Source organism: Pistacia vera, unplaced genomic scaffold, assembly GCF_008641045.1.
Source record: "Pistacia vera cultivar Batoury unplaced genomic scaffold, PisVer_v2 Contig219, whole genome shotgun sequence".
NCBI classification, from domain to species: domain Eukaryota; kingdom Viridiplantae; phylum Streptophyta; class Magnoliopsida; order Sapindales; family Anacardiaceae; genus Pistacia; species Pistacia vera.
In genome coordinates this window covers 47,820-75,325 of record NW_022196023.1, presented here as the reverse complement: position 1 = coordinate 75,325, position 27,506 = coordinate 47,820, and the positions used below count along the sequence as shown (strand labels likewise).

Here is a 27,506-nt window from a genome sequence, read left to right as displayed (position 1 = left end):
CATCACACATATTTCGGTTTCCACTTAACAGTCAGTAGTAAATTTACCATAACTTTCTCAATAAAAATCCAATTGATGATAGGATTGAATCTTTAGAAACTAGATAGACATTTCTTTAATTTAATATATTACACACTTAATTTGGATAACCGTAGCCCCACTTCCAAACCATTCCTTTCATCATCACACACATTCCGACTTCCACCGAACAGTCAGTAGTAAATGGACCATAACTTGCTCAATAAAAATCCAATTGATGAAAAGTTTAAATATTTAGAAACCAAACAGACAAGGCATTAAATTGATATATTATACACTTAATTTGGATAACTGTAGCCCCACTGTCAAACCATTTCTTTTATCATCACACACATTTTAGTTTTCTCTGTTTCTTGATTTCCACTGAACAGTCAGTAGTAAATTAGTCATAACTTGCTCAATAAAAATCCAATTGATGAGCGGTTTGAATCTTTAAAAACTAGATAGATAAGGATTTAATTTGATATATTTTATGCTTAATTTGGATAACTGTAGCCCCACTGCTGAACCATTCCTTTTATCATCACACACATTTCGATTTCCATTGAATAGTCAGTAGTAAATTGACCATAACTTGCTCAATAAAACTCCAATTTATAATAGGTTTGAATATTTAGAAACTATACACATAGAGCTTTAATTTGGTATATTATACACTTAATTTAGATAACCGTAGCTCCGCTGCTGAACCATTCCTTTTATCATCACACATTTCGGTTTCCATGGAATAGTCAGTAATAAATTGATCATAACTTGCTCAATAAAACTCTAATTGATGAGAGGTTTGAATATTTAGAAACTAAACAGATAGGTATTTAATTTGATATATTATATGATGAATTTGAATAACTATAGACCTGCGGTCGAACCATTCATTTTATCATCACACACATAAAACCAATTCAATTTTAGTGATGACAAAGGAAAACAAATAATTGATATGCAGATTTAGTTGTATTTGTTCTACCTCTTTTTGTTGATATTTTTTTATGTTACATACATATATCGAAAACAGGTTGTTGCTAAATTTAACAAATTTTATTTGTATCACAAATATCACCTGATGGAACCATGTAGCTTTAGTAAACCATTTATAATATGCTGAACCATTATTATTATCCTTAAAAGAAAACAAATATTGATATGTAATTGTAATTGTAATTGTTTAATCTTTTTATTGATATCTTTTTTATGTTACATACATGTATCATGAAAAGAGGTTGTTACTGAATATAACTAATTTCATTTATTTAACAAATATCAACTGATATTTGATGCTAAACCATGTTGCTTTAGTAAACTATTCATTTTATCATCATACACATTTAGGTTTCCACTGAATAATCGGTAGTAAATTGAGCATAACTTGCTCAATAAAATTCTAATTGATAAGAGGTTTCAATCTTGAGAAATTAGACAGATATAGCTTTAATTTGATACATTATATGCTTAATTTGGATAACTGTAGCCCTACTATCTAACAATTCTTTTTATCATCACACACATTTCGGTTTCCACTGAATAGTCAATAGTAAATTGACTATAACTTTCTCAATAAAAATCTAATTGATGAGAGGTTTGAATCGTTAGAAACTAGACAGATAGAGCTTTAATTTGAAAAATAACTATAGCCCCACTATCGAACCATTCATTTTATCATCATACACATTTGATTTCCACTGAACAGTTAGTAGTAAATTGACCATAACTTGCTCAATAAAAATCCAATTGATGAGAGGTTTGAATCTTTAGAAACTAGACCGACATGGCTTTAATTTGATATTATACACTTAATTTAGATAACTGTAGCCCCACTATCGAGCCATTCCTTTTATTATCATATACATTTCGGTTTCTCCTGCTTCTCGATTTCCACTTAACAATCAGTAGTAAATTAGTTTTAACTTGCTCAATAAAAATCCAATTGATGAGCGGTTTGAATCTTTGGAAACTATAAAGATATGGCTTTAATTTGATATATTATACGATGAATTAAGATAACTATAGACCTGCTACAAAACCATTCATTTTATCATCACACACATAAAATAAATTCAATTTTAGTGATGACAAAGGAAAACAAATATTGATATATAGTTTTAATTGTATTTGTTCTATCTCTTTTTGTTGATTTTTGGATTGATTTTGTTGTTTGATTTGTGGGTTTTGTGAGTTTTACAATTATCGTCTTTCTTTAGGATGCAATCATCAAATGCTCTTTTTGCTATAGGTGGTGGTCAATTCTAATTGCAGCAAATGGATTTATGTCACAAGACATTTATCTTCATGGCTTCTTCAATGCTTCAATTAAGTTGTCTTCAAATTATATTGTTGGAGTTATTGTTGCTTTCTATGTGAATTCTCTTCTCAACATTCTTATTTTTTTCTTTTTTAATTTCTAAAATAATAATAATAAAAATAATTTATTTTCTCTTCTCAACAATCAAAATTAGTTTTTTCCTTTGGCTCTGCAAGTCTCTTACTTCAAAGTTCATATTTTCAATAAGGTTTCTCTTTCTCTGATTGATTTAAAGACTTATCAATAATACCCAATGGGTTATCCTGCAAATTTTTTTGCTTTTCTTGACAAAGTTTTAAAGTTTGGTTGCAGATTTCAAATGGTGACATATTTGAGTAGAACCATGATAATATAGACTTTGAATTCAATTTGTGGATATTTTATTTATTGATTTTTTTAATTATCAATTCAATATAAAATGAACTTCAATATAGAAATATATATTTAAAAGACAAAAAAACAATAATAATGTAGAAATATATATATATATATATATATATATATAATAAACATATCCGCGCAACGCAACTTAAAAATGAGTATAAGTTACAAAAATTGCGAAAAGTCAGTATAAATTTTAAGTTTAAATAGTTGGTCTTGATAATATTAAGGTGATTTTAAATATTATACACGATTCACTATAAAATATTGACATCGAATATCAAAGACATGTCTGCAAAAATAATATCAATTGTACAAGATGATGATCCTGAAAATATAATTAAACTATATAATATTCAGGTGATCTTCTCAAGTTGGATGAATGATTTAATGACATCTACCTATAATTTATATTAATAATTATACAGGTACAATTATTAATTTTATCTTAATACAAGTTTGTGTATATATATAAAATTTGTATAATTTAATGATTATTATGCCTTAATCTAGTTAGTTTATTTTGTTAGAATAAATTTATTTATAAACTATTTAAAAAACATTGAATAAATATACTTGCATAACGCATGGACCCATGTCTAGTATGCATACGTAGTTAAAAAAAAGTAAAGTTTATCATTTCAAAGTTGGATTTTTCTTCCGTTTGTGTTTTTATATTGATCAACAAGTCAGTTCATTGAATATCATGCTTAAGTTACGGCTGCACCCTTCTCAACCGCTAGACTTGTTTGTCATATCAAAGTACTCAATTAATATAACATTATAACTTAATTTCAAATGTACAATGACATTATTATTTTTTAACAAAACTAATTTAAGACATTTATCCTATATTATATTCTAGAAACCCCTCTTATTTTAGAAATAGCCGGTGACATGTTGACCGTGGTAAACATATTTATTAATATTACTTCAATTTGTGTTTTTTTCTTGACAATCGATGCCCAGATTTGTATCACTTGTCTATAGACCATACTGAGATCCGACGATCAGGCTCGTCCCATGTGTCGCTCTCACAACAGATGACTTCTTTAACAAGCTTACCAGTATTAAGCATGGGCTATTCAGACTTAAGCATGGGTGGAGCTGACTCAGATCCAGATTACAAAAGATTATGTGTATAATCCAACAACCACTGTCAGATAGTGTGTATAAAAGGGAGGATCCACATCCATTTTGGGGGATCGATCATTCATACCAGCACAAGAAACCACTTAGAAAGAGATTTAGCTCACTATTATGTGTTTCCTCCTTGTATATAAAAGCAAAAACAAAGCAATAATATAACTGTAGACATAGGCTGATTTACACTTACTGAACCACTTTAAAAACCGTCTCTTGTCATTTCATTACCAAGTTTCCTTACTCATTCCAAACTTATTATTCTTAACCACGCATACATCCTACCTAGTCCAACCGAAGGTCAATTTGGTACCACTGGTTGTTGCGTTTTTGCGTAACAACACCATCTACTATCCATATGCAATCTTTACCTACAGTCCTTGTATATTTTGGGCGTTATTTACGTATTTTGGAGCTCCTCCTCCTCTTAACTCACCCTAATGGATTCCTTCTTGGGGCTGGACCCAATTTTATTTTTAGCCCAAATCCATCAGGGGTTTATTATGTTTGACAAACATCAAGAGTCCAAAGAAAGTTCTAAAACAATTCGGAGTGCATGGATATAGCGTATTACCTCGGGATTCAGGGGAAATTATTTTATAACTTGAATTGGTTAAGTCAATTATGTTTGATAGTTTAGCAAGAGGTATTATTACGGTTTTGAATTTTAATTATAGCATATGATGATATCCGGCGAAACAACTGGCACAAGAAATACATAACAGCGTAAAAAACCCAACTTAATACGTCAATAACACATCATTATTTATTCTGATTATCACGTTATCTTCGCTAAATCTAAGTTTTGTCCTCACAAAGACAACAAAATCAAACAGATAAAACTTTGATGATTTCAGAATATATCAAACTAATCAAACTACATTCTAGAATCTATTAAACTCTCTTTCTTATTAAAAAAAAAAAAAACAAAAAAAAATAACCGTACACTATCACCAGCTCAGCAAGCCGTTTTAAACTTTATATTTTACTACAACTTTCTGCAAAAGTTAAAAAAAAAAAGAAAAAGAAAAAGAAAAATTCGATCGCTTTAAGCAGATACCTTACCAGAGGCCGGAGCTGACGAAACTCACTGCAGGTTTCGGAAAGTTCAATTTAACCGAACTTCATTACCTCAACTTTGGTGGTAAGAACCAAGAACTAAGAATATTGCAGCAATATTCTCCAAAAACAAAATGCTATTGCGTAAATTCTCTTCGATTCGCATGTTTGGTTGATGAGAAATTCGACGAAATTCGACGGAATGTAAACTATATAGAATTTCGCCTGTGTTCTACGCAACCACACAGACCATTTGTGGACATGCTGTCTTTTTTTATTTCCTAATTGTTAACCTTTTTTTTTTTATCAAGTATTTTTGGTGGATAAATATATTTTGAATCTAGTTTGTTGATTTTTTGTGTTATGGTCGAATTTAAGTTTCTGGTGAAGGTAGTGAAGAAGTTGAGCGAAGTTGGGGGTATTTTGTTGGGAAATGTGAGTTTGTGGAATCATGAGGAAAGGAACGAGGAAGGTGGGGAAATATGAAGTTGGACGAACAATTGGTGAAGGAACCTTCGCCAAGGTTAAGTTTGCGCAGAACAGAGAGACAGGGGAGAGTGTAGCCGTGAAAGTTTTGGCTAAAAGTGCTATTCTGAAGCATAGAATGGTTGATCAGGTACTCAATTGTTCCTGCTCTTTAATTAGATTATCATGCAATTAACTTTCTCGTGGTTTGTTTCAGTTGATCATCTTGTGCTTTTGTTCAAGCTGGAGTTGGATATATTTTAGTTTTGTTTATTCATATTTCTTGTATATTGATTGTGAAATCAGTAAATTATGCTTCCACATTGGCTTTCACCTGAACTGTGTTTATAGGCTAGTTAATTTATATCGAAATGGAATTTACATATTAATTGGAATTTGTACAGTAGTAGCAGGATATGTATGCCGTAGCAATAAAATTTACTGGAGAGGTTTAAGCTTTACAAGCACTAAAAAAATTTGTCTATTCATTCATTTATATTGTTTTGTATATTTTCAATTATTTTGTCCATTAATTCATGTTCACTATTGGCTCAATCAAAGTCTTTAAGTTCAATAATGGAAGAAATATATAGCTTTTGGTTTGATTTGTTTTCCATCTTTTTATGTAGCAATAATTTGGGTTAAACTCTTTTTTTTTTTTTTTTTTTTTGGGGGTTGGGTTTCAGATTAAGAGAGAGATATCCATTATGAAGATCGTCAGGCACCCAAACATAGTTAGGTTGCATGAGGTATGCTTGAAAACTTCATGTTTTACCTCATTAATTTACTGATCCATATTTGGTGGAGATTTGTCATTGTTGACATGCTTCTTATTTTTCCGCTCATTCTTGTACGAATTCTAGGTTTTGGCAAGCCGGACGAAGATATATATTATACTTGAGTTTGTGACAGGAGGAGAACTCTTCGATAGAATTGTAAGTCTATTGCTTTCTTGTTGCATGTAGAGTGCTGAGATCTGTTTTCTTACTCGAGTGGAGAACTTCAAAGAGTTTTTTCTCTTTTTGTTTGTGTTTGATTGCTGAGATCTCTGGTGTAATATTCTTTCGAAAACTTCAATTATTTTTTTCTTTTTAGTTTTTCCTTTTAAAAATAAACTGTCTTTATAGTGGACTTGGATGTGCAGGTTCACCAAGGAAGACTTTCTGAAAATGATTGTAGGCGATTCTTTCAACAGCTTATAGATGCAGTTGCACATTGTCACAATAAGGGTGTGTACCATAGAGACCTAAAGGTGCACAGAGTGGCAGATATTTGTCACTGAATTCTTTTCAGCGAATATGACTTATTGACATTATGATTCGGTCCTTATTCATGACTATTAATTCTTTCTTCCTTGTAATGTATAGCCTGAAAATCTTCTTCTTGATTCCTATGGAAATTTGAAGGTTTCTGACTTTGGATTGAGTGCATTGCCCCAACAAGTAAGAATGATTTCATTTTGTTTGCCTTTGCATGCCCAAGAGTCTTGCTTTTAATTATTTATTTACTTTTGCTTACTTATGTGTTTGTTTAACAAGAAATTTGTGTCTCTCTCTCACACTCTCTCATGCTTTGCTTATCATGAACAGGGAGTTGAACTTCTTCACACAACTTGTGGAACCCCAAATTATGTTGCCCCTGAGGTACTCTCTCAATAAAAAACTTCAATATTTTGTAGTAAGTGTGATATTGTTTCCCATGCTTTGCTGTGCCATGGACTTCTTGTATATGTGTACAACTTTGCTAATTTGATGTTGCTCAGTGTGTTCATCATCCATGCTGTCATCTTAAATTTTAGACTTCTAGATTTTTATTGCTGAGATTCAGCCATTCAGGATCTTCTTAAAATAGCAATATACTACTATTTCTTAGTAATAAATCTTGTTGAACCAGTTTATAGTAGAATGCCAATAGAAATTTGCAAAATCCTATGGCTTACTTAGTTGTTGAGAGTCATATACTTTTCAATTACTTCATTTAGTTTAAACATGAAAGAAGTTTCTTTATAATTTATTTCTGAGTTTAAAATAGTAACATGTGTAATTATTTCTTGAATTTCTTATATTAAATAATTGCTGATAGGTCCTCGGCCACAAAGGTTATGATGGTGCTGCTGCTGATGTGTGGTCTTGTGGGGTAATCCTGTTTGTTCTTATGGCTGGATATCTTCCATTTGAAGAGACAGACCTTCCGACCTTGTACCATAAGGTTAGCTGATACTTTCACAAATATGAATGAACTATCAATACTATCAATTACTAAATAACTCCACGGGAAGGAGTGAACAGCTTTTAGATACCCTTTTCACTAGTCTGGCAAGTGTGTTCATAGTTGCTTCTTCCTGTTTTGTTTAGCTGTGATTAACACTTCTTTTGTGTCCATAGTTGTAACTTGTTAGATTCCACCCTTTTTTTAAGTTGTATCTCATTTTATTGTTGGCGTTGGTAACATTAGCACTAAGGGACATGTCAAGTCTGCAAACAAACAATTATTTTGTAGAAACAATATACTTTATTTGCAAAATGACAAGAAGACACATTTTTCCCATGCATTGGAAAAATAAAACTTTGTCTTTTTGTATCCTTATCATGTGCTCTGAAGGGAATATGTTAATAAATCCCTTTTATGTTTTAGAGATTGTGTCAAATGCATCTAATTCACACACTGATATTATGCATTTTTCCTATCACAATTATGTCGAGAGACATAAACTGCAAAATTCCTGTCTGATCTTTTGTTCCCCCTGCAGGCAAACTGAACCTTTCTTGTTCAATTAAATTAGTATCACACAATCTTTTTCTACTGCTTCATTATGATTGGGAAATTTGTAACTTTTCTTTCGGTTGATGTGTAGATAAATGCTGCAGAATATTCTTGCCCATATTGGTTTTCATCTGGGGTAAAGTCATTGATCCATAAGATACTTGATCCAAATCCCAAAACTGTGAGTATTTTGTTTGAATGTGTGTATACTGCTATTGCTATACCTTAGATATTTGCCTTACTGTTGGAAGGAAATCAAGTGCCAAGTACTGCATAGATATGAATTAAAATTAGCTGTAACTTTCTCTTTGACAATAATTCTCAATTCCACGATGCTCAACTCTGATCTACTTAGGGATATGGTGCTTGATGTTTAAATAGATCCACTTCAATTAGATAATTAGTCAAATGCCCTGATAAATAAAGTTTGTTAACATGATTTTCTTTTCGTCAAAATAATAATAATAATAGATAAACAGAATGATTTACTTTCCGATAATATGGCCAGATATGAACTTGTTTAATTTGAAAAGTGAGCATGTATAAGCAAATTACATTGGAAAAGTCGAACCTTCATAGTTAATGTGAATTTTGCACATTGATTTGGCTTAGAAGGTGATCTTTAGTGTACTGGTTGATGTACTAGAAGACTCTTGTTTGTTCATCCTATTGTGACTGCTGTTTTCACTTTTCGTAAGTTTATTTTATTATTATAGAGTATGTTGAAGAAATTGACACAAACCAAGGACTTGTTGGAATGGTGATCTGGTATTAATAGTACAAGTACTTTCTGTGTGTTATCACATATACATAGTTAATGTGTAAGAATGAAAAATAAGAAAACTAAACTTTCATATACTTTGTCTTAGTTTGGTTCAGTGTTTTTAAATCATTATAGAATTTGAACTATGTGGTCTCAAACCTTTATTTTCGGTTTTATAGGTTCTATATTAGTTATCATATCAATTCATTGATGTATTAATTTCATTATAAATTATTCATGTGCCATGGGCATTAGTGGGTAGGGTGACTAGAGTGAACTTTAGAATCTTTTTCGTCTGCATGTTTCCTTAACTGTGACTGTTTTCATAATGCAGCGTATTCAGATTGAAGGGATTAGAAAAGATCCATGGTTCCGGAAAAACTATTTGCCTGTCAAACATAATAAAGAAGAAGAAGTGAATTTGGATGATGTTCATGCTGTTTTTGACGACATTGAGGTTGGCTGTTGTTCAATTTTGTTTCATTTTTGTATGTTTTTCTTGTTTGAGTAGAATAGATTCTCTAGTGCAAGATGACAGTTCTGCATGTTCATGACATCAACATTAGATATTAATGGTTGTTACTTGAGTTTAGTAAGTTTGATTACCCTTTTAGCGGGTGCTTTGTTATTCTTGAACTCCAATTTGACTTAAGCTTGCAAAATTTGCTGTTTTGCAGGAAGGTTATGTGGCTGAGCAGCCAGAAAATAAAGAGGGGGGTCCTCTGGTAATGAATGCATTTGAGATGATTACACTATCCCAGGGGTTGAATCTAGCAGCATTGTTTGACCGGCGACAGGTGCAGTGATATAGTCCTGTGTCCTGAATTCCTGCTGCTAGATGTGTCTTAAATTAAGTCCTTGTCTATTTTTTAGCCTACTATTATAGGTTGTGGTAGTGATTCTGACATTTGATCTATTGCATTATTTTACCTAATTCTGGTTTCTGGTTGCTAAAACATGTGAATCTTAATGAGGTCTTCAAATGAAATGTCTCCAGGTTAATCTAACTTAGAACTACATATAGATAGATGTATTGGTCAGGAGATTGTGAAATATGTATGGCTAAAATATATATATTCTGAATGTTAATTTAATGGATAATTAGTTAAAAGAAAATAAGAGTAACAGGAACTAATAGGCCAAAAGTGTTTTGATCTGCTCTTGGAACAGAATTTTAATGCTCTACTAGTAATTTCCAGTCTATTAATATGGTACCGCTGCAGGTGATTTCCAGCAATACTGATGTTGCAATGCTGAACCTCAAATATTGCTTTTATTTTTTCTTTAATTTCTTTTATAGAATGTATTTGGATCCGGTGGTTTGATTATTAAAAACGAAAATCTTAAAAGCACTTGTCCTCTCAGGATTATGTTAAACGGCAAACCCGTTTTGTATCGCGCCAACCAGCAAAAGTTATAATTTCAAACGTTGAAGCTGTTGCAGAATCTTTGAGTCTCAAGGTTCATTCTCGTAATTACAAGGTATTGATTGTAATATGTACTTAAAATGTCATGTCATTGTTCTTTTATCAGTATCTTGTGTCTTTACTTTGACACTGAAATGTTGAGATATAATCTCCCGTCTGAAGATTGTATTTAGAATGATGCTATTACAAATTCTTTCTCCTAGTTTTGTGTTCCTTATGACGTGGATTTGTATATGACTAACATGTAAGGGTAGAATATTTTTTCAAATAAGGTGGACATGTCTTAAGTCAGTGTCACATCATTTGAAATGTAGAACTTGGGGTATAAATTCTGTAAGGACTAAGGATTTTGTTACTCTTCTGTTTACTATTCAATGTTAATATGTTAACAAATAGAATCATATAATGATTGGTCAATTTTCAAACAAATGTTTCAGAAAATGAGCACAACAAATGACGAAAGATATACACTGCAACTTTGCCAAATAATAAAATAATTGGAAAGGAAGAAACGGGAAGTTAAAAAAGTCCAAGTAACTTTTAGTTTTTTCTATATCTACAGTATATTTAACGTTGGGGTCACTGAGGTTATTTGCTTCATTGGGGCTCATGCTTTATGTATTGAATTATCTTCATATTCTTTTCTTATTATTTTTTATTTTTGGAATACCGACAGATAAGATTAGAAGGAGTATCTGCTGGTAACGTTGGACAATTTGCAGTCGTCCTGGAGGTAAGTTCCTAGATTTTGGTTTCCGCTGTTCCATTTTTATTACTTCCTCTAAGTGGTTTTTCAATATTAGGTTTTTGAAGTTGCACCATCCCTTTTCATGGTTGATGTTCGGAAGGCTGCTGGAGATACTCTTGAATATCACAAGGTTAGTGCATACTAGTTCTTATAATTTTGTGAGTTGTTTGAAATTTTTTTTTTTTTTTTTTTTTCCAATGTTACAGAAAACAATTATTAGATGGATCAAACATATGCATTTTTTTTATAGGAATCATTAACTGCTTGTGTATGTATTGGATCATCAACAACTTAAGATTTGCTTGTGTGACATTCAGATAAATGGTCTTATGTTATACAAATTAATGTTTAAGAATCATCTTCTTGAAGTAAAAAAGTTCAAGTTATCATGATAAGGCTATTGATGTAAATGACAACTTTCATGTGCCTGTTTTGCAGTTCTACAAGAATCTATGTTCTAAACTAGAAAATATCATTTGGAAACCGGAGGGTTCCAGTCTGCTTAGAACAAAGACTTGTTGATCCTTTGGTGTGGGTGTGACGCAAATCTGTTAGCAGACAAGCCCAAGGAAGCTCTCTTTCCTCAAAATGAGCGCCCTTGTAATATTTATGTGTGCTTCATGTGTGAATTTGTTTTAAAGTCGACGATCTCCTTTATCAGATATGACCATATTGTTTCTTTGTAGTATGTAAATGGCCAAGTCCTCTTGGGAGACCTGTGTATTATAGGGGCTTTTGTTGTGAAAAATCGCATTCTCATGCCTCACATAGTTTAAGAGTAATAGGGAAATAATGCAATGTAATTATCATGTATACCAGTAAGCAATATGAAAAATGTCATGCAACGTACTTGCCACTTGTTTGATCTTCCCTTGTCTTCTCTCAAATGGTATGAGATTTTTTGTTGTTGGGTTTCAATATGGCTTCTATCAAATTAATTTAGGCCGAAGTAAGCTGTTTGTATAAATAGATAATTTTTTGGCATTTATCTAATATTCGAAATTTACTCTAACCCATCTAATAAAAAAAAAATTGTGAAATCAAATGTCTAAGTTTAAACAACATAAACATATTCTTATCATTTACATAATTATGATTAAAAGATTGGGGAAGAAAACTGAGTAAAGACTGGAGAGTGGCATTATTCAAAACATAGGAATATAGGCGGTAAATTATCGCAGTCGTCTGTCATAACCCGGTTCGTTTATAAAAATGGGATAACGATTTATCTCCACATATGGTTACAAAATTTTAGGCCAGACCGAGCTGTCCAACTTAGTTAAGTTGGCTCCGGAAGTAACTCGACCCAATCGTTGAAAGGATAAGTGGCTTTCGGAATCTTTAACCCTGCCACTAGTCACTTGTTAACTTCCGGCCCTACAACCCCGAAAACTTCTCCTTCCCACTCACTCACGTTACCACCGTTGTTTCCACTAAAAGCCATTCACTTAACTAGCTTTTAGCCTTCTTTTTTTTTGAACGTCACTCACATTACCCCGAAAACGATCGTTAACCGCTCGAGACAAAATTTTTGGCCTGGCCGGCCAGCTTGGTCCTGGGCTGTCAAAGAGGCCAGGGCAAGTCCAGTTAGGGGGGTTTTGTAATATTTCAAAATTATAGGGGTTAATTATAATTTTATAGGAGTGTTTTAGAGATATGTCAAAAGTTTAGGGATTAATTGATAATTTTTGCGGCATTTTTGAAATAAATAAAAATTTTAGGGACTAATTTGAACTTTTTTAGGGGAATTTTTGTAATATATTAAAATTTGAGGGATTACTATGTAATTTTTTAAAAATAAAACTGTCTCTGACGTCATCGGTCCAACCGGTTGAACCAATTGACCAGTGACCCAGACAGCAAAACGAGTTGCCCTCCGATCCGGGTTTTAAAACAATGTTGGCGAGATGAACTGGGGTGCGATAAGATGGGTTTTAGTCAGGAGGCTGAGGGGAGTATTTTGATACTGATGGGTAAGGTTGTTGACGCTGATGGTAGTGAGATCTGATTTGGGTTGTCGACATCAGCAACGGTGAGATCTTCGATTTCAGTTAGATCTTGGATAGATATTTTGGGGAATGACTCATGGATGATTGTGATTGCATTTGGTGTGTCGTTGCCACCAACCAGTTGACTGCTGATTTGTATTTGGGGTGTGTTTGCTAAATTTTAAACTTTTGACCCATCAAACGGTTAAATCGGTCAACCCAAGACATAGCAACTTTGCCGGGTGTCACCCGAGTTATTATTAAAACATTGGTGTATACTTCTTGGTGCACCAACCGCATAGCATTAGCAAGTCACAGTGTTGTTATAACTTTATACTTCATTTACATTACTTCTCACCCACATCATTTCCCTTGTTATTATTTACACTAATTGACTTCGTTCATCACCATTCCAACTTGTTCAATTTTATTTTAATTTTCCTATTTTCATTCAGGAAAACCAAAAAAGAAGAAGAAGAAGAAAGAGTATATAATCACCTCTGGGTGATCGAGTAGTTCGATCAGAACTCTTAGGTATATTACTCAAAAGGTTCTAAGTTTGAATCTCTCATTGATTGTTAATACGGGTAACCATTGAAACTCTTACCTAATCGATAGTTCTAAAGTCATGAGAGATTAATTGAAGTACGCATAAACTTGTACAAACATCTCCTGTCATAACCCAAAAAAAAAAAAAAAAGGGGGGGGAAAGAGAGAGAAAAAATCATGATAACTATTTCTGGTCTTATGATTTTCTTCTTTTTTGGATGGAACTTCTTCCTCTAAAAGAAAATTATACTATCACTTGGTTGCAAAAGTTGATTCCATTTTACGTTATAATCAATATGTAACATAAAATACAGGTAAATTAAAATATTTGTGGCTTTCATCACACCATTATGTGCATATACGCTATGGAAAACACACATAATTGATATAAATGCACGCCAAATAATTCACCCAAGAATTGTTAGAGACAGAAGCTTGGTTAGCAAGAGAGGCCTTCCTATATTCTGTTCATCAAAATGATAATGAAAATGCAAATAGTCCCCAAAGTCTAAACCCTAGCTAGTTAGCTGTACATAAAAAAGTGCATATATATAAGACAATGTAATCTAATTGGTGGTCTCAAGGATGAAACAGCTTGTTCCCACATCTGCATTTCCATGAGAGTAGATAATAGTTTTCATCTTCTTCAGATGATGCTCTCAATCGGCTTTTAGGGTGGGGAGGAACAATTAAAGCAGCCACACATGGTTTACAATTCAAGCACTTGTTCACACACTGTGGAGGCCTTGAACCCAACACCTTTTTCATTTGCTTCTCCTTCTCACCTTCACTTCCTCTTGAATACTGTGACCCAGCTGCCAAAACATAAATGCTTTCATAATGATGACATAAAATGCAAGGATAAAAAAACCCAGTTCTTAACTTATTTTTTCATGAGATTTTTTTAGCCATGCAGTGTCAAAACTATAGTGGGTGATTGAGTTGCTCTTTTTACCTGATTCGGAAGAAAATATTATGAAAGCAATGATGAGCATCACGACGACTCTTTTCTGTATGCCAATTTGGTAGTGTCTTGATGAAGCCATAAGTGTTGGTCTGTGAGCGGAAAAGAGAGAAAAAATGCATATACAATGGATACTTTTGCTGCAGAATTGTCTGGAGTTTACTTGTAAAGGAAGAGATGAGATATGGGAATATATTGAAGAGTGGTGGTGTCTGTTAAAAAGAGAGCATCTTGCACATGATGGCGGTGCTTTGTTCAAAAAACAACTACAGTACAAGTCAGCTCAAGGGTCCCAATTGAATGCCTTGCTACTGAAATTTCTTTTCAGGAAATAGTAACTCTCAGTTCAATTTTTCAGTGTGGATTGACTCAAGTTACAGTTTTTCATCTTTTGCCAGATAACTTCACTTTTTCTTTGGAACTAACAAATTTTTGGTGTGCAATTCCCACTTGTTTTTATTATCTGTCCAAAAATTTAAAAGAAAATGCAGTACAGAATACAGACCCTTCTTTTGTCATCATGGATAATGTTCTGACCTTTTCTGCTCATTGGACTTGGCTTTTTTATGTTAGTTTATTAATGCATTCATTACCTACTTTCAATACTCATACAGTCATGGCAATGGCTTTTGATTTGTCAAGTCCTATGGGAATCTTTGTTCAGTAAAAACAGAAATCAGGACTTTTTCTTGAGCGTGAGGTCAAGAAAGGAGATAAGAGGATATTCACAATTTTTTTCTTTTTTTCAAATTTTGAAAAAGGGATTGAACTCACTTGAGAAGTCATGGTCACTACAATATATTCATGCCTTGAAAAAGAAGAAAGAAAACAGCAGAAGTAATCGCATGTGTTAAAAGTTTATATAAACAAGTGCCATATCTTACATCAGAAGAGCCAATCTTTACACAGATACAATTCAGAAGCTTTTTATGCAAGTGCCAGGTTCAGTTAATGTCCAGAGAGTGGAAAACAATTGTTTACAATATGAAGAAGGACACGGTTTGTCAAGGTTGATCGTAAGTCATAAAAAAAATAAAGGAGCATTAGCTCTCATGTTAAGCGGTGAGCATGATTCATTGGCATTTCCAACCACACTGCTAAATTATCATTCAACTGAAAACTGCCAGAGCTACCAGCACCATACACTTCCCTTTCAAGGCCAACGTCTAAAATGCTGCTTATGCCTCAGAGGCTGATCAAATTCATTCTACTCGTCGGCAAATTTCTTCCGCAACACTGAAATGCTTTTAATTTATACTATAGTGACTGTTGTTGGGAATGTTAGATTTCAGAGAAGAAGAGGATTCAGTGATTGGTAAATACTATTTATATCCTAAGGCTGCTTCTTCAAAGAAGAGGTGACTGCTAAGCCAATGTAATGATGACACATTTAATTACCAGTCATTTGAGAATTATATCAAACCAAATATGAATTTCATTACTGATAAACAAAATATTTGCCGTGTACAATTCATATACAGGAGATGCCGGAAAACTTGAGACTTGGTTACAAAAAAAAACAACCAAAAACAAGGTTGTTATGTCAGACCAATAAGGAACTGCCACCACCAAGCCCACAGATCTAAGGCACCCAGACACAGAACTGCCAAAGCAAACCAAACACTATAGGACTCAAGATCCCAACCCCTAAAAAAGGACATCTGAAACTACCATGGACTGATTCAAACAACAGACTTCATCAGGCTGAAAATGAAGAAAGCTAGCCCAAACATGCCATTATAGGATTGTAGGACTGCAGCTAAAACACCGGGCATAAAATGTCCAGTAATCAGGAACCATGACTTGGTAGGATAAGAGATCTAGTACCCACAAAAGGAAATCTAAAACCACGACTTGGTAACTGTATTCTCTGGGAACCATGGCCATCAATGAGGCAGCCTCCTATCAAAGGGGGCTAAACAGTCGCAACAAGCTTTCACATGCAAAGAAAGCCTGCAAAAAGAGGATGTAGTGACCGGCCAAAGTCCCCTGGAAAACAACTAAGCCGCTTGATTACTACCTGCAGGCCCACCACTGATGAGCCAAAAAACTATGCTGAATGCTGCTACCATGTAAACTGTCTGTAAAATTCTACCACTGTACTCAACCATAATGAACTTCTAGTCCTCCCTCTAGTTTCTTTGATCACTTATTTGATTAATAGGTAAAGGACATTCTATTTCCATCCTGAATTAGGAGAGGATATCGCATCTCCACAAACTTTCCACAAGTCGTGCAACTATGCTGCTGCTAATTGAGTTGCAGTTTTGGATATTCAATCCCACTAGAGTCTTGCCCAATTTTTTCAGTGAAGGCATGCTCTTGTCTGATACTTCAGAGCAACCTGACAAGGAAAGGACTTGTAAATTGAGCTTCTCTGCATGAGATAGGATGGCAACGCCAGAATCAGTGATTGCACACTTTGAAACATCTAGATCACTGAGAAACATACAGTTGTCTGCAATTGCCACCATACTTGCATCTGTAATCTTCCTGCAACCATCAAGACACAATAATTCGAGAGTTTCACTGTGTAGCCCGGCCAAGGCCAAAACTACTTCATCTGTCAAATTCAAGCACCCGCTAAGATTCACCTTAACAAGTCCTGCTACACAGCTGTTCAGAAGAGGGAGAATTCCGAGATCTGTTATCCCACATAGTCCACTAAGGTCTACATGCTGAAGCTGAGGGCACAATTTCCCCAGCATGACCAGGCTAGCATTTCCAAATCCTGAGCAGTTTCGTATGGATAAAGATCGCAGAGAACTGCAAGGAACAGGCATAGGGATTTCCATTGCCATTTCCTTAATTCCCATGCACTTCACTAGCGTAAGTGACTTCAACTTCATTGCACAGTTGGATAGGATACCAGCTACACCTGATTGGCTAACCCTGTTACACTCCTCCAATTGTAGGTTCTCAAGAGATCCTGCAGCCTTAGCAAAAGCTACCAATCCATTGTCGGAGACAAAAAAGCACCTACGGAGGCACATCTGCTTCAGGTTTGAACAGCCCTTTCCAATGGCTTCAAGACTCACATCTGTTATGCCCCTACAGGAAGCAATAGTCAAAGAAACCAACTTCTGCAAACCTTGAGCATTACCCATTACCCAAAAGCCCTTCTCACTCACATGTTGCAGACCACCGAGGACAAGATTAGTAACAGCCTTGCCATAGTGCCCAATGACAGCCAGAGAAAAATCTGTGATTTTCAAGGCCTGAAGCTTGACTCTCGTGAGGACAGAAGAAGTTGAAGACAACATGCTAGATATTCCTTGATCCCTGACCAGAGGACAGTCCTTGATAGAGATGCTTTGTAGATTGGAGCAAAACTTCCCAATAGCTTGCAGACCTTCATTGCCAATCTTTGAACAAGATTCAAGGATCAGAGTAGTCAAATTAGGGCAGCTCTGTGCAATTGCAATCAAACCCTTGTTGGTAATTGAAGGGCATTGGCAAAGTTCCAGCTTTTCCAACAATTGGCATTCTTTCGCTATCTCTAAAAGACCTTCATCCCCAACAGATGGAACATTCCACAAGGAAAGAGATCTGAGAGACGGGCATCCACGGGCTATTGCTGATAAACCAAAGTTGGTGACACCACGAATGTAGTTGCTTCCCCGGATCGAAAGCTTTCCAAGCCCCCCATGGCCACTTGCTCCAACAGCAATTGCAGCAAGTCTCATATCTGTAGCTTTCTTTCCCTCCAAGCATCTAGTAAGAAACCCATCATTCTCTTCATTAGAAGGGATCATTTCAACATCATCAGAAACTGAAGCAGCTCCCTCCTTGTCTTGCAAGACCAAATCAGTGCTTTTGCTCTGACAAATTTCAGCCTTGCGGATTCTGCTCAATAACATAAGCCACCGATTGGACACACAAGCAGCTGAACTCCTTTCTTTGCCACCAGGAAGGCGTCTAAAGATCTCAAAAAGGCATTCATCGGGAAGAACATCAAGTGAAGGTTGATTTTCCCACTCAAACTCACTTTCACCGAACCCAAATTGAGCACTGATGCGAGCCCTTTTACGGGGAGGGCAGTACGCATCCACATAAGAACCAATAGAGAACAAACATCCTCCGGAACGCAATTCATCATCTCCTGTAAATCCCATTAACAACAATTCAATAAGCTAAAAGGCTCTAACTTTAAGATTTCTTACACGAAAATCCAAAATAAAAAATCTCAGCTTTACAAAACTTTCCATGTGAAAACGAAAATCATTCGAAGATCTACAAGCCTAAAGAAAAATTCAAACTTATAAACTGTACGAAATTTGATTGAACAAAACTAAATGCTATAAATACCACCTAATTCCTAAAATAAGCGATCCCTAAATTAATTTTCAATAACACAGAGCTAGCAATTCATATTTGCAGAAGAAGTATAACATATATGATCCGACTTAATTTATCCAAAATCATTAAAAAAAAACGCATCAACGGGTCTCGAAGAAACATACCACTGTAGTTAACGAGAGCAGGCATGACTGAACACTTTGAAAGAAAAAGCCTCCACAGAGAGAAAAACTTGCAACCAAAAAGGAGAACACGAGGAAGAAGACGAGATACAATAACCCGAAAAGGCTTGAATGCATTTACAAGAAAAAGAGGGTTCTGGGTGGTTTGCAGAAGAGAAACTCTCTATAACCCTAAACGAGTAGGGCAAAAAAGGAAGAGAAAAATGGAAAAAAAGGGTTATGGAATAGAAAGTTTTCAGAGAATTTGCACAAGATATGGCTTGAATAAGAAAACACAGAAACTGATGAACTTATACGAAAGATGAAGAAGAGAGAGAGAGAGAGAGAGAGAACAAAAGGGGGCTGTCGTGTTTGAGAATTTCTGCAAGATACATTAACTGACGCCACTCTCACACATGCAATGTATCTTACCTTCAACTATTCTATTTTCTATTCTGCAAAACCTAATCTCCTTTCCCTTGCTTTCCACGTACTGCCCCTTGTACCCGTTTCTTTTTTCTTTTCTTATAATATGATCCAAAATACTAATCAAGGGATCACTTATTGTAAATTCAACTCATTATACATTATGTCATAATAAAAAGGTTATGTATATATATTATTCAAAATAAATTAAATAAAAAAATCGGTTAAAAGTATGGAGATAATAATAATAATAATCAGTCTAATACATGATGGTGTACTTCATAGGTTCATGTAACTTGAATTGATTAATAGGAAATGACATCATTTAGTTTAAATATATGAAAAAAGAATAATGATAATTTAAAAGTGAATGGGACAAAAAGGGGATTAGCAGAACAAGTTGAGCAAGTGACAGGTAGGTGACAGAAGGAAAATGAACAAGTTGAAGTTGTGACCTGTGTGATTAATTGCATTTAGCCATCACTAATCCGTGGTTGTAAAGTTTCCAAAGTACGGATATGGACAGCAAGACTTTGGGATTTGGAAATCCATCTCTATTAAATCATCTTTATTAATATCTTATATTATAATGCTAATTAATACCTTAATTTAACGAGTCACTTCATTTTGAAATTTTTATAAGGCTAGAGCAACAATTATTTACATTGCATCTCTTTATACAATCAATCCCATCAGAATCCATCATATTAATTGTACGGTTAAGAAATTTGTTAAAGATGTTTTCACAACTACACACCCATTAAAGAGTAAACGACATGTTCCCACCCACGGTTAAGCAAAATGTAAGCGCCACCCCTTGTTTCGTAAATCCAAGATTATTACTCGTAGGAGGCCTTTGATTGGGTATATTTCCCTTATTAAAATAACGTCATTTTATATAATTTAGATTACTAAATTTGATTACCAAGTAATATAATATTTTAATAATTTTTTAACATCAATAATAATTATTGTTAGTTAGGTAGGTGATAATTTAATTATTATCATTTTTTAGGTGTTTTAAAATTACTTATTAACGTTAATTTTGTTATAATTTTACCTTTTATTAATAAATTTTTTAGATAAAAATGCCCACATTTTTTAAATGAATTTACATGGACCTGTTATTACAATTTTACTCCTAATTAATTAACTTTTTGGATAATATTGCTTTTGTATTTAAAACAAATTACAGGCCACCTGAAACTACCACCACCCGCCAGCAACCATCGCCAGCCACCATGGATCTGATCGAACCGAAAATAGTCATATCGATGCACGACCAGCCAAATCTAGTTGGTCGTGTGTCATTCCAAGTTCCAATGATTGTCGGTTGCTGTCTAGCGACGGTGGCCGGTTGTCCTCTTGGGTGGCTGGGATTTAGTTAATTTTTAAACTTTTATTGTGAAGGTGTTTAGCTAAATTAACAAATGTAGGAGGTTAAAAAATGATTTATAATAATAATAATAATATTAAAATAGAAAGACAATTTAGTAATCTATATAACATACCCATCAATTTATTTCAACTTAACTAAATGCATTTCCCTAAACATCCTCAGGAATCTTCAAAAGTATTCTATATTCTCATTAATATAACATTCCGTGAATCAAATGCATATAAATTAACAGAAAATTGATTAATATAATGATTAAAGGGTAAAATGGTTATTCCAAATCCTATATCTCATTCAACCGAAATCGTATCCCACAACCCAAACCCACCCGTGCAACTATCATCTCAGGCCAATTCGGCATGATTCCAGTATCATCGGACACTCTCGACACCACCAAACGCTTTCCCTTAACCCATACTTAAACCCCTTTCATCCCCACCTAGAAAAACCTTTCAATCGTCGGATGTCGCTCATATAGGGTATGACATTCCTAAGGTCCATAGCTTTGTCTCTCACAACACTTTTGATAGCATCAATTATAGTGAAGGAATCTTTATAGTCACCCCAGAAAATTCAGATGAATTCATCCGTCAAACATGCTACATTGGTCCATGTTGACGAGCTCTAAATGAGATTTCCAAATGTATCTTATAGGCCCTGTAACTCTTCCTACATAAAAAGTTATGGCCGTCCGAATGGGACATGCTCATTTAAGCCATTTGGGCTTTATGCCCGCAGTTCTGACGTTCAGCCCGCTTCATGAATTCATTGGCCAGACATTATACGTCATTCCACATCACAAGACTTCTGACGGGCTCTAAATGAGCTTTCCAACGGTATCTTAAAGGCCACGTAACTCTTCCCAGATTAATAGTTATGGCCGTCTGAATGGGACATGCTCATTAAAGCTCTTTGGGCTTTATACACGAAGTTCTGAAGTTCAGCCCACTCCATGAATTCATCTGTTTACATTAATCCACATTGACGGGCTCTGAATGAGATTTCCAACGGTATCTTGTTGGCCTCGTAACTCTTCCCGGATGAAAAGATATGGTCGTCTGAATGGGACATGCTCATTTAAGCCTATTGGGCTTTACGCACGAAATTCTAACGTTCAGCCCGCATCATGAGTTCATCTGCCAGACATTCTACGTAAGTCTACGTTGATGGACTTCTAACGAGCTCTGAATGAGCTTTCAAACGGTATCTTACAGGCCTTGTAACTCTTCTCGGATAAAAAGTTATGGTTGTCTGAATGGGGCATGCTCATTTAAGCTCTTTGGGCTTTACGCACGGAGTTCTAACGTTCATGAATTCATTTGTCAGACATTCTACATAATTTCACATCGACGGGCTCTGAATGAGATTTCCAACGGTATCTTACAGGCCTACAACTCTTCCCAGATGAATAGTTATGGCTGTCTGAATGGGGCATGCTCCTTTAATCCCCTTGGGCTTTACGCATGGAGTTCTGACGTTCAGCCTGCTCCATGAATTCATCTATCAAAGATTCTACATTAGTCCATGTCGACGGGCTTAGAATTAGATTTCCAACAGTATCTTACAAGCCCAGTAACTCTTCTAGGATGAAAAGTTATAGCCGTCTGAATGAGACATACTCATTTAAGCCCTTTGGGCTTTACGCACAGAGTTTTGACGTTCAGCATGCTCCATGAATTCATCTGCCAGATGTTTTATGCTACTCCACATTGATAGAATTCTGACAGGCTCAGAATGATCTTTCCAACAGTATCTTACAGGCCCCGTAACTCTTCCTAGATGAAAAGTTATAGCTGTCTAAATGGGATATACTCATTTAAGCCCTTTGGGCTTTACGCATGAAGTTCTGACGTTCAGCCCACTCCATGAATTCATCCGCCAGATGTTCTACATTAGTCCACATCAATGGAATTCAGACGGGCTCGGAATGAGCTTTCCAATGGTATCATACAGGCCCCGTAACGCTTATCGGATGAAAAGTTATGGCCGTCTAAATAGGGCGTGATCATTTAAGCGCTTTGGGCTTTACGCACGTGAGTTCTGACGTTAAGCCCGCTCCATGAATTCATCTGCCAGACGTTCTACGTAAGTCAGTGTTGGTGTAATTCTGACGGACTCTGAATGAGATTTCCAACGGTGTCTTAAAGGCCCCGTAACTTTTCTCGAATAAACAGTTATGGCCTTCTGAATGGGGCATGCTCATTTAAGCCATTTGGGCTTTATGCACGGAGTTCTGACGTTCAACCCACTCCGTGAATTCATCCGTCAAACATTCTATATTAGTCCATGTCAACCGGCTCTGAATGAGATTTCTAACAGTATCTTATGGGGCCCCGTAACTCTTCCAGGATAAAAAGTTATGGCCATCTGAATGGGACATGCCCATTTAAGCCCTTTGGGCTTTATGCACGGAGTTCTGACATTCAGCCCGCTCCATGAATTCATCCGCCAGACATTCTACATAAGTCAACGTTGATGGACCTTTGAAGTGCTGTAAATGAGCTTTCAAACGGTATCTTACAGGCCCTGTAACTCTTCTCGGATAAAAAGTTATGGCTGTCTAAATGGGACATACTCATTTAAGTCCTTTGGGCTTTACGCATGGAGTTCTGACGTTCAGCCCGCTCCATGAGTTCATCTGTCAGACATTCTACATTAGTTCACATCGACAGGCTCTGAATGAGATTTCCAACGGTATCTTATAGGCCCCGTAACTCTTCCCGGATGAAAAGTTATGGCCGTCTGAATGGGACATGCTCATTTAAGCCCTTTGGGCTTTACGCACGAAGTTCTGACGTTCAGCCCGCTCCATGAATTCATCTGTCAAACATTATACATTAGTCTATGTCGACGAGCTCAGAATTGGATTTCCAACAGTATCTTATAGGCCCTGTAACTCTTCCAAGATGAAAAGTTATGGCCGTCTGAATGGGACATACTCATTTAAGCCCTTTCGGCTTTACGCACAGAGTTTTGACGTTCAGCTTACTCCATCAATCATTTTCCAAACGTTCTACATTAGTCCCTATCGAAGAAATTCTAACGGGCTCTGAATAAGCTTTCTAATGGTATCTTACAAGCCCCGTAATTCTTCTTGGATGAAAAGTTATGGCCGTGTGAATGGGGCATGCTCATTTAAGCCCTTTGGGCTTTACACATGGAGTTCTGACGTTCAGCCCGCTTCATGAATTCATCCGTCAGACATTCTAAATTAGTCCACGCCGACAGGCTTTGAATGAGATTTCCAACGTTGTCTTACAGGCCCCGTAACTCTCCCGGATGAAAAGTTATGGCCATCTAAATGGGACATGCTCATTTAAGCCCTTTGCGCTTTACGCATAGAGTTCTGACATTCAGCGTGCTCCATGAATTCATCAATCAGACATTCTACATTAGTCCACTCAATGAGCTCTGAATAAGATTTCCAACGGTATCTTACAGGCCTAGTAACTCTTCCCGGATGAAATGTTATTGTCGTTTGAATGGCACATACTCATTTAAGACCTTTAGGCTTTACGCATGAAGTTATGACGTTCAGCCCGCTCCATGAATTCATCCGCCAGACATTCTACATTAGTCCCCGTCGACGGACTTTCGACGACCTCCGAATGACATTTCCAACGATATCTTACAGGCCCCGTAACTCTTCCTAGATGAAAATTATGGTCGTCTAAATGGGGCATGCTCATTTAAGCTCTTTGTGCTTTACGCACAGAGTTTTGATGTTCAGCACACTCCATGAATTCATTCTCTAGACATTCTACATTAGTCTGTGTGGATGAAATTCTGAGGGGCTTTAAATGAGTTTTCCAATGGTATCTTACAGCCCCGTAATTCTTCTCAAATAAAAAGTTATGGCCGTCTGAATGGGGCATGCTCATTTAAACCCTTTGGGCTTTACGCATGGAGTTCTGACGTTCAGCCTACTCCATGAATTCATCCATCATACATTCTACATTAGTCCACATCGACGGGCTCCTAATAATATTTTCAACGGTGTCTTACAGGCCCCATAACTCTTCCCGGATTAAAAGTTATGGCCGTTTGAATGAGACATGCTCATTTAAGCCCTCTGGGCTTTACGCACGGAGTTCTAACATTTAGGCCGTTCCATAAATTCATCCGTCAGACATTCCGTATTTGTCCATTGTGTTACTTTAAGGATGAGAATCTGGAATTTATGAAACCAAGGAGTGAGAATTTGACATTTTGCTTAACTTGGGTGGAAACATGTCATTTGCTCCCATTAAATATCAATAACATAAATTTTTGAAATAGGCTTAACAAAATCCCATTTATTAACTCCAAGGGATTGGTCCAGTGGTCGAGAAGGTTTGCTCCCTTTATTGATTTTCCGGTTCAAACCATCTTAAGGTTACCTACCATATTTGTGGTTTATCTAGAATATTGAGTTTATAGAGTGTTCAATAGGTCCCAAGATTAGTTAAGATGTGTGTAAATTGATCAAGACAGCCCAGATATATAAAAAAAAAAAATTCCCATTTATTGAGGCCAATTTGGTGTAAATGTAGAGCAGGTGAAATGAATGGTCAAACAGGAGACGTTGGAGCTGATTTAGCACTGGTCAAATAAGGTTATCAGAGAGAGACAGAGAACATCAAATTTTTGGATTTGACTTGGTAAGAAATAACAAATTGGGAGGGGGAGGGGACCCATATCGAAATGGTGGTTTTGGGGTTCTCTTCTCTTAGACAACAGCAGGGAAACTATGCAATGAATTTGACGAGTCTCATTTTATGTAGGTCCATATATATATATATAATAGAATCAATGGATCTCTTTCTCAACTCTCTCAATCACTCTAAATTTATACTTTCCCCTTTTTCATCATTCATTAATTCAATTAAGTAAAATCTTTTATAATACATTATCTTAAATACAGGGTTAGAATTTAGAAATATTGCCCACTTGGAGGACCCATTTTCTGAGTTGATGATTAACTGACAGCTTAATACAACTCCATCAATTGCCATTATTTTTTTCTTTTTCATCCACTTGGCTATCTAATAATTTCATTGTTATGTTTAAGCTACAATGTTAAGGTGTTCAATGGAAATTTACGTAAACAGGATTAGAATTAGATTAAGCAAGAATTTTGAGAAAGTCATGACGTGATCAGGGGATAATAATAATTAGAAAGAGAAAATAATGGGATTAGGTGAAGAGTATGATGATGGATGAATGGTAACCACAGAAAAATGGGATTGGGGGCCAGCCATTTCCGTAGGCAGAGAGTATTCTGTGTACCATATCTTTTTGCTTCTGGTGTTTCTTTTCAAAAGAAGAATAATAAATGTGATGCGATGCGATGCATGCATGGAAATTAATTATATTGAAACTGCTGGCCATTTTTGTTTTAACTTTTACATCGAATTGAATGGATCCGTGATTATGTAGTCTGGAGCATACATGATATTAAAAATGTGGATTCAGAAAGTGGGTTGGAAAATATCATCTCTTTATTGTCAATTCAGCTGGCTCTGTTCCACACATTCACCTTCAAGTTATTTCCTGGAAATTAATCAGACCGACCCACCTCTTGTCCTTTCAAAATTTTATATCTCTTCGGAATTTCAACTATTACATAATATAAAAAATCTCTCTATTCTAGGTTGATTATTTTCACAACTTCATGCACTGCACGTGTATCTGCTTCAATCGGAGGCTTTCTCCATAATTTTTTTTTCCTCTAAATTACAGCTGTTTAATAAAACCCCAAAGTTTAGCTTAAAGTTAATTTATTTACCACAATAATATTGTATCTTATTTAGTGTCTTTTAGATTTATAGGGTATTTAATAGACCTTAAAAATTACTATAATTTATTTAATCATTTAGATTTATAAGATATTTAATAAACTTCAGAAATTAGTTGGATCCGAACACGTCAATTAAAAAAAATTTTGTTTAATAATGTTGGTTGAAACGTTATGTATCCAATTAATTAATTAATATCTCAACTTTTTACTTTACTTTCAAAGTTCATACCTAAAAACATTGCTTGTATTACAAGTGTTCATTCTTTCTTGTGACAGCAAGGCTAGCGGTTGGCAACCTGCTTGTTTATTATGCTAATTAATTAATACAGCAGTTAATTATGGAAGATCTACCTGAGGGCGGATCCAGCCACTTGGAGGGCAGGCCTCAGATTTTAAAAAAAAAAAAAAAAAAAAAAAAAATTTAATAATATATAAACTACAAAAAATTGTTATTAAAATATATATTAGATTCACCTTCAGATTTTTTTTTTAAAATATAACTATTATACGTATATTTAAGTATATATAAACTTATTATTAAATATATATTTTTTAAACTCACGTCATATTAAAATTTTAAAATTCTCTTTACTTTTTTTTTTCTATGGTTGTACTTGCTTTTTATAATTTTATTCTCAAGATTCTTTACTCTCTCATTTTCTTATTCTATTTCTCATGCTATTCGCTCATTAAACTTTTGAAGACTAAAGTTATTAAAGCTTTCACTACTTAAGGTGTCACAATTAACTCTGTTTTCTGTTTTATCAATTTTAGGTATGTATATTGCTCATTTTAAATACAATTAGCTTTGTTTTCTGTTTTATCAGTTTTAAGTATGTGTATTGCTCATCTTAATT

General features: G+C 35.0%; 3 protein-coding genes across 3 annotated transcripts; 1 reads left to right on the top strand and 2 right to left on the bottom strand.

Moving 5' to 3' along the window:
• The first annotated feature begins 4,852 nt into the window (after positions 1-4,852).
• On the top strand, positions 4,853-11,958 carry LOC116130304 (CBL-interacting serine/threonine-protein kinase 24-like). Its single transcript, XM_031416048.1, has 15 exons — positions 4,853-5,006; positions 5,300-5,537; positions 6,073-6,135; positions 6,250-6,321; positions 6,531-6,638; positions 6,754-6,828; positions 6,976-7,029; positions 7,469-7,594; positions 8,241-8,330; positions 9,247-9,369; positions 9,590-9,709; positions 10,278-10,394; positions 11,016-11,072; positions 11,143-11,217; positions 11,526-11,958. The coding sequence occupies exons 2-15, from the start codon at positions 5,373-5,375 to the stop codon at positions 11,607-11,609; spliced, it is 1,329 nt and encodes a 442-aa protein (XP_031271908.1). The 5' UTR covers positions 4,853-5,006; positions 5,300-5,372; the 3' UTR covers positions 11,610-11,958.
• Positions 11,959-14,095: 2,137 nt separating this feature from the next.
• On the bottom strand, positions 14,096-14,788 carry LOC116130305 (EPIDERMAL PATTERNING FACTOR-like protein 8). The gene is made up of 2 exons (XM_031416049.1): positions 14,580-14,788; positions 14,096-14,439 (listed from the first exon to the last, which is right to left on the bottom strand). Exons 1-2 carry the CDS (start codon positions 14,668-14,670, stop codon positions 14,204-14,206), a joined length of 327 nt encoding a protein of 108 aa, XP_031271909.1. The 5' UTR covers positions 14,671-14,788; the 3' UTR covers positions 14,096-14,203.
• Positions 14,789-16,005: 1,217 nt separating this feature from the next.
• LOC116130303 (EIN3-binding F-box protein 1-like) lies at positions 16,006-19,543 on the bottom strand. The gene is made up of 2 exons (XM_031416046.1): positions 19,052-19,543; positions 16,006-18,690 (listed from the first exon to the last, which is right to left on the bottom strand). Exons 1-2 carry the CDS (start codon positions 19,074-19,076, stop codon positions 16,781-16,783), a joined length of 1,935 nt encoding a protein of 644 aa, XP_031271906.1. The 5' UTR covers positions 19,077-19,543; the 3' UTR covers positions 16,006-16,780.
• Positions 19,544-27,506: the final 7,963 nt, after the last annotated feature.

Excerpts from the sequence above, each read along its gene's own strand:
- LOC116130304 (XM_031416048.1), top strand. The coding sequence starts at position 5,373 with ATGAGGAAAGGAACGAGGAAGGTGGGGAAATATGAAGTTGGACGAACA. Across the intron at positions 6,639-6,753 it reads TGTACCATAGAGACCTAAAG|CCTGAAAATCTTCTTCTTGA; the intron begins GTGCACAGAGTG and ends TGTAATGTATAG. Across the intron at positions 8,331-9,246 it reads TTGATCCAAATCCCAAAACT|CGTATTCAGATTGAAGGGAT; the intron begins GTGAGTATTTTG and ends TTCATAATGCAG.
- LOC116130305 (XM_031416049.1), bottom strand. The coding sequence starts at position 14,670 with ATGGCTTCATCAAGACACTACCAAATTGGCATACAGAAAAGAGTCGTC. Across the intron at positions 14,440-14,579 it reads AATATTTTCTTCCGAATCAG|CTGGGTCACAGTATTCAAGA; the intron begins GTAAAAAGAGCA and ends ATGTTTTGGCAG.
- LOC116130303 (XM_031416046.1), bottom strand. The coding sequence starts at position 19,076 with ATGCCTGCTCTCGTTAACTACAGTG. Across the intron at positions 18,691-19,051 it reads TGCTCTCGTTAACTACAGTG|GAGATGATGAATTGCGTTCC; the intron begins GTATGTTTCTTC and ends TGGGATTTACAG.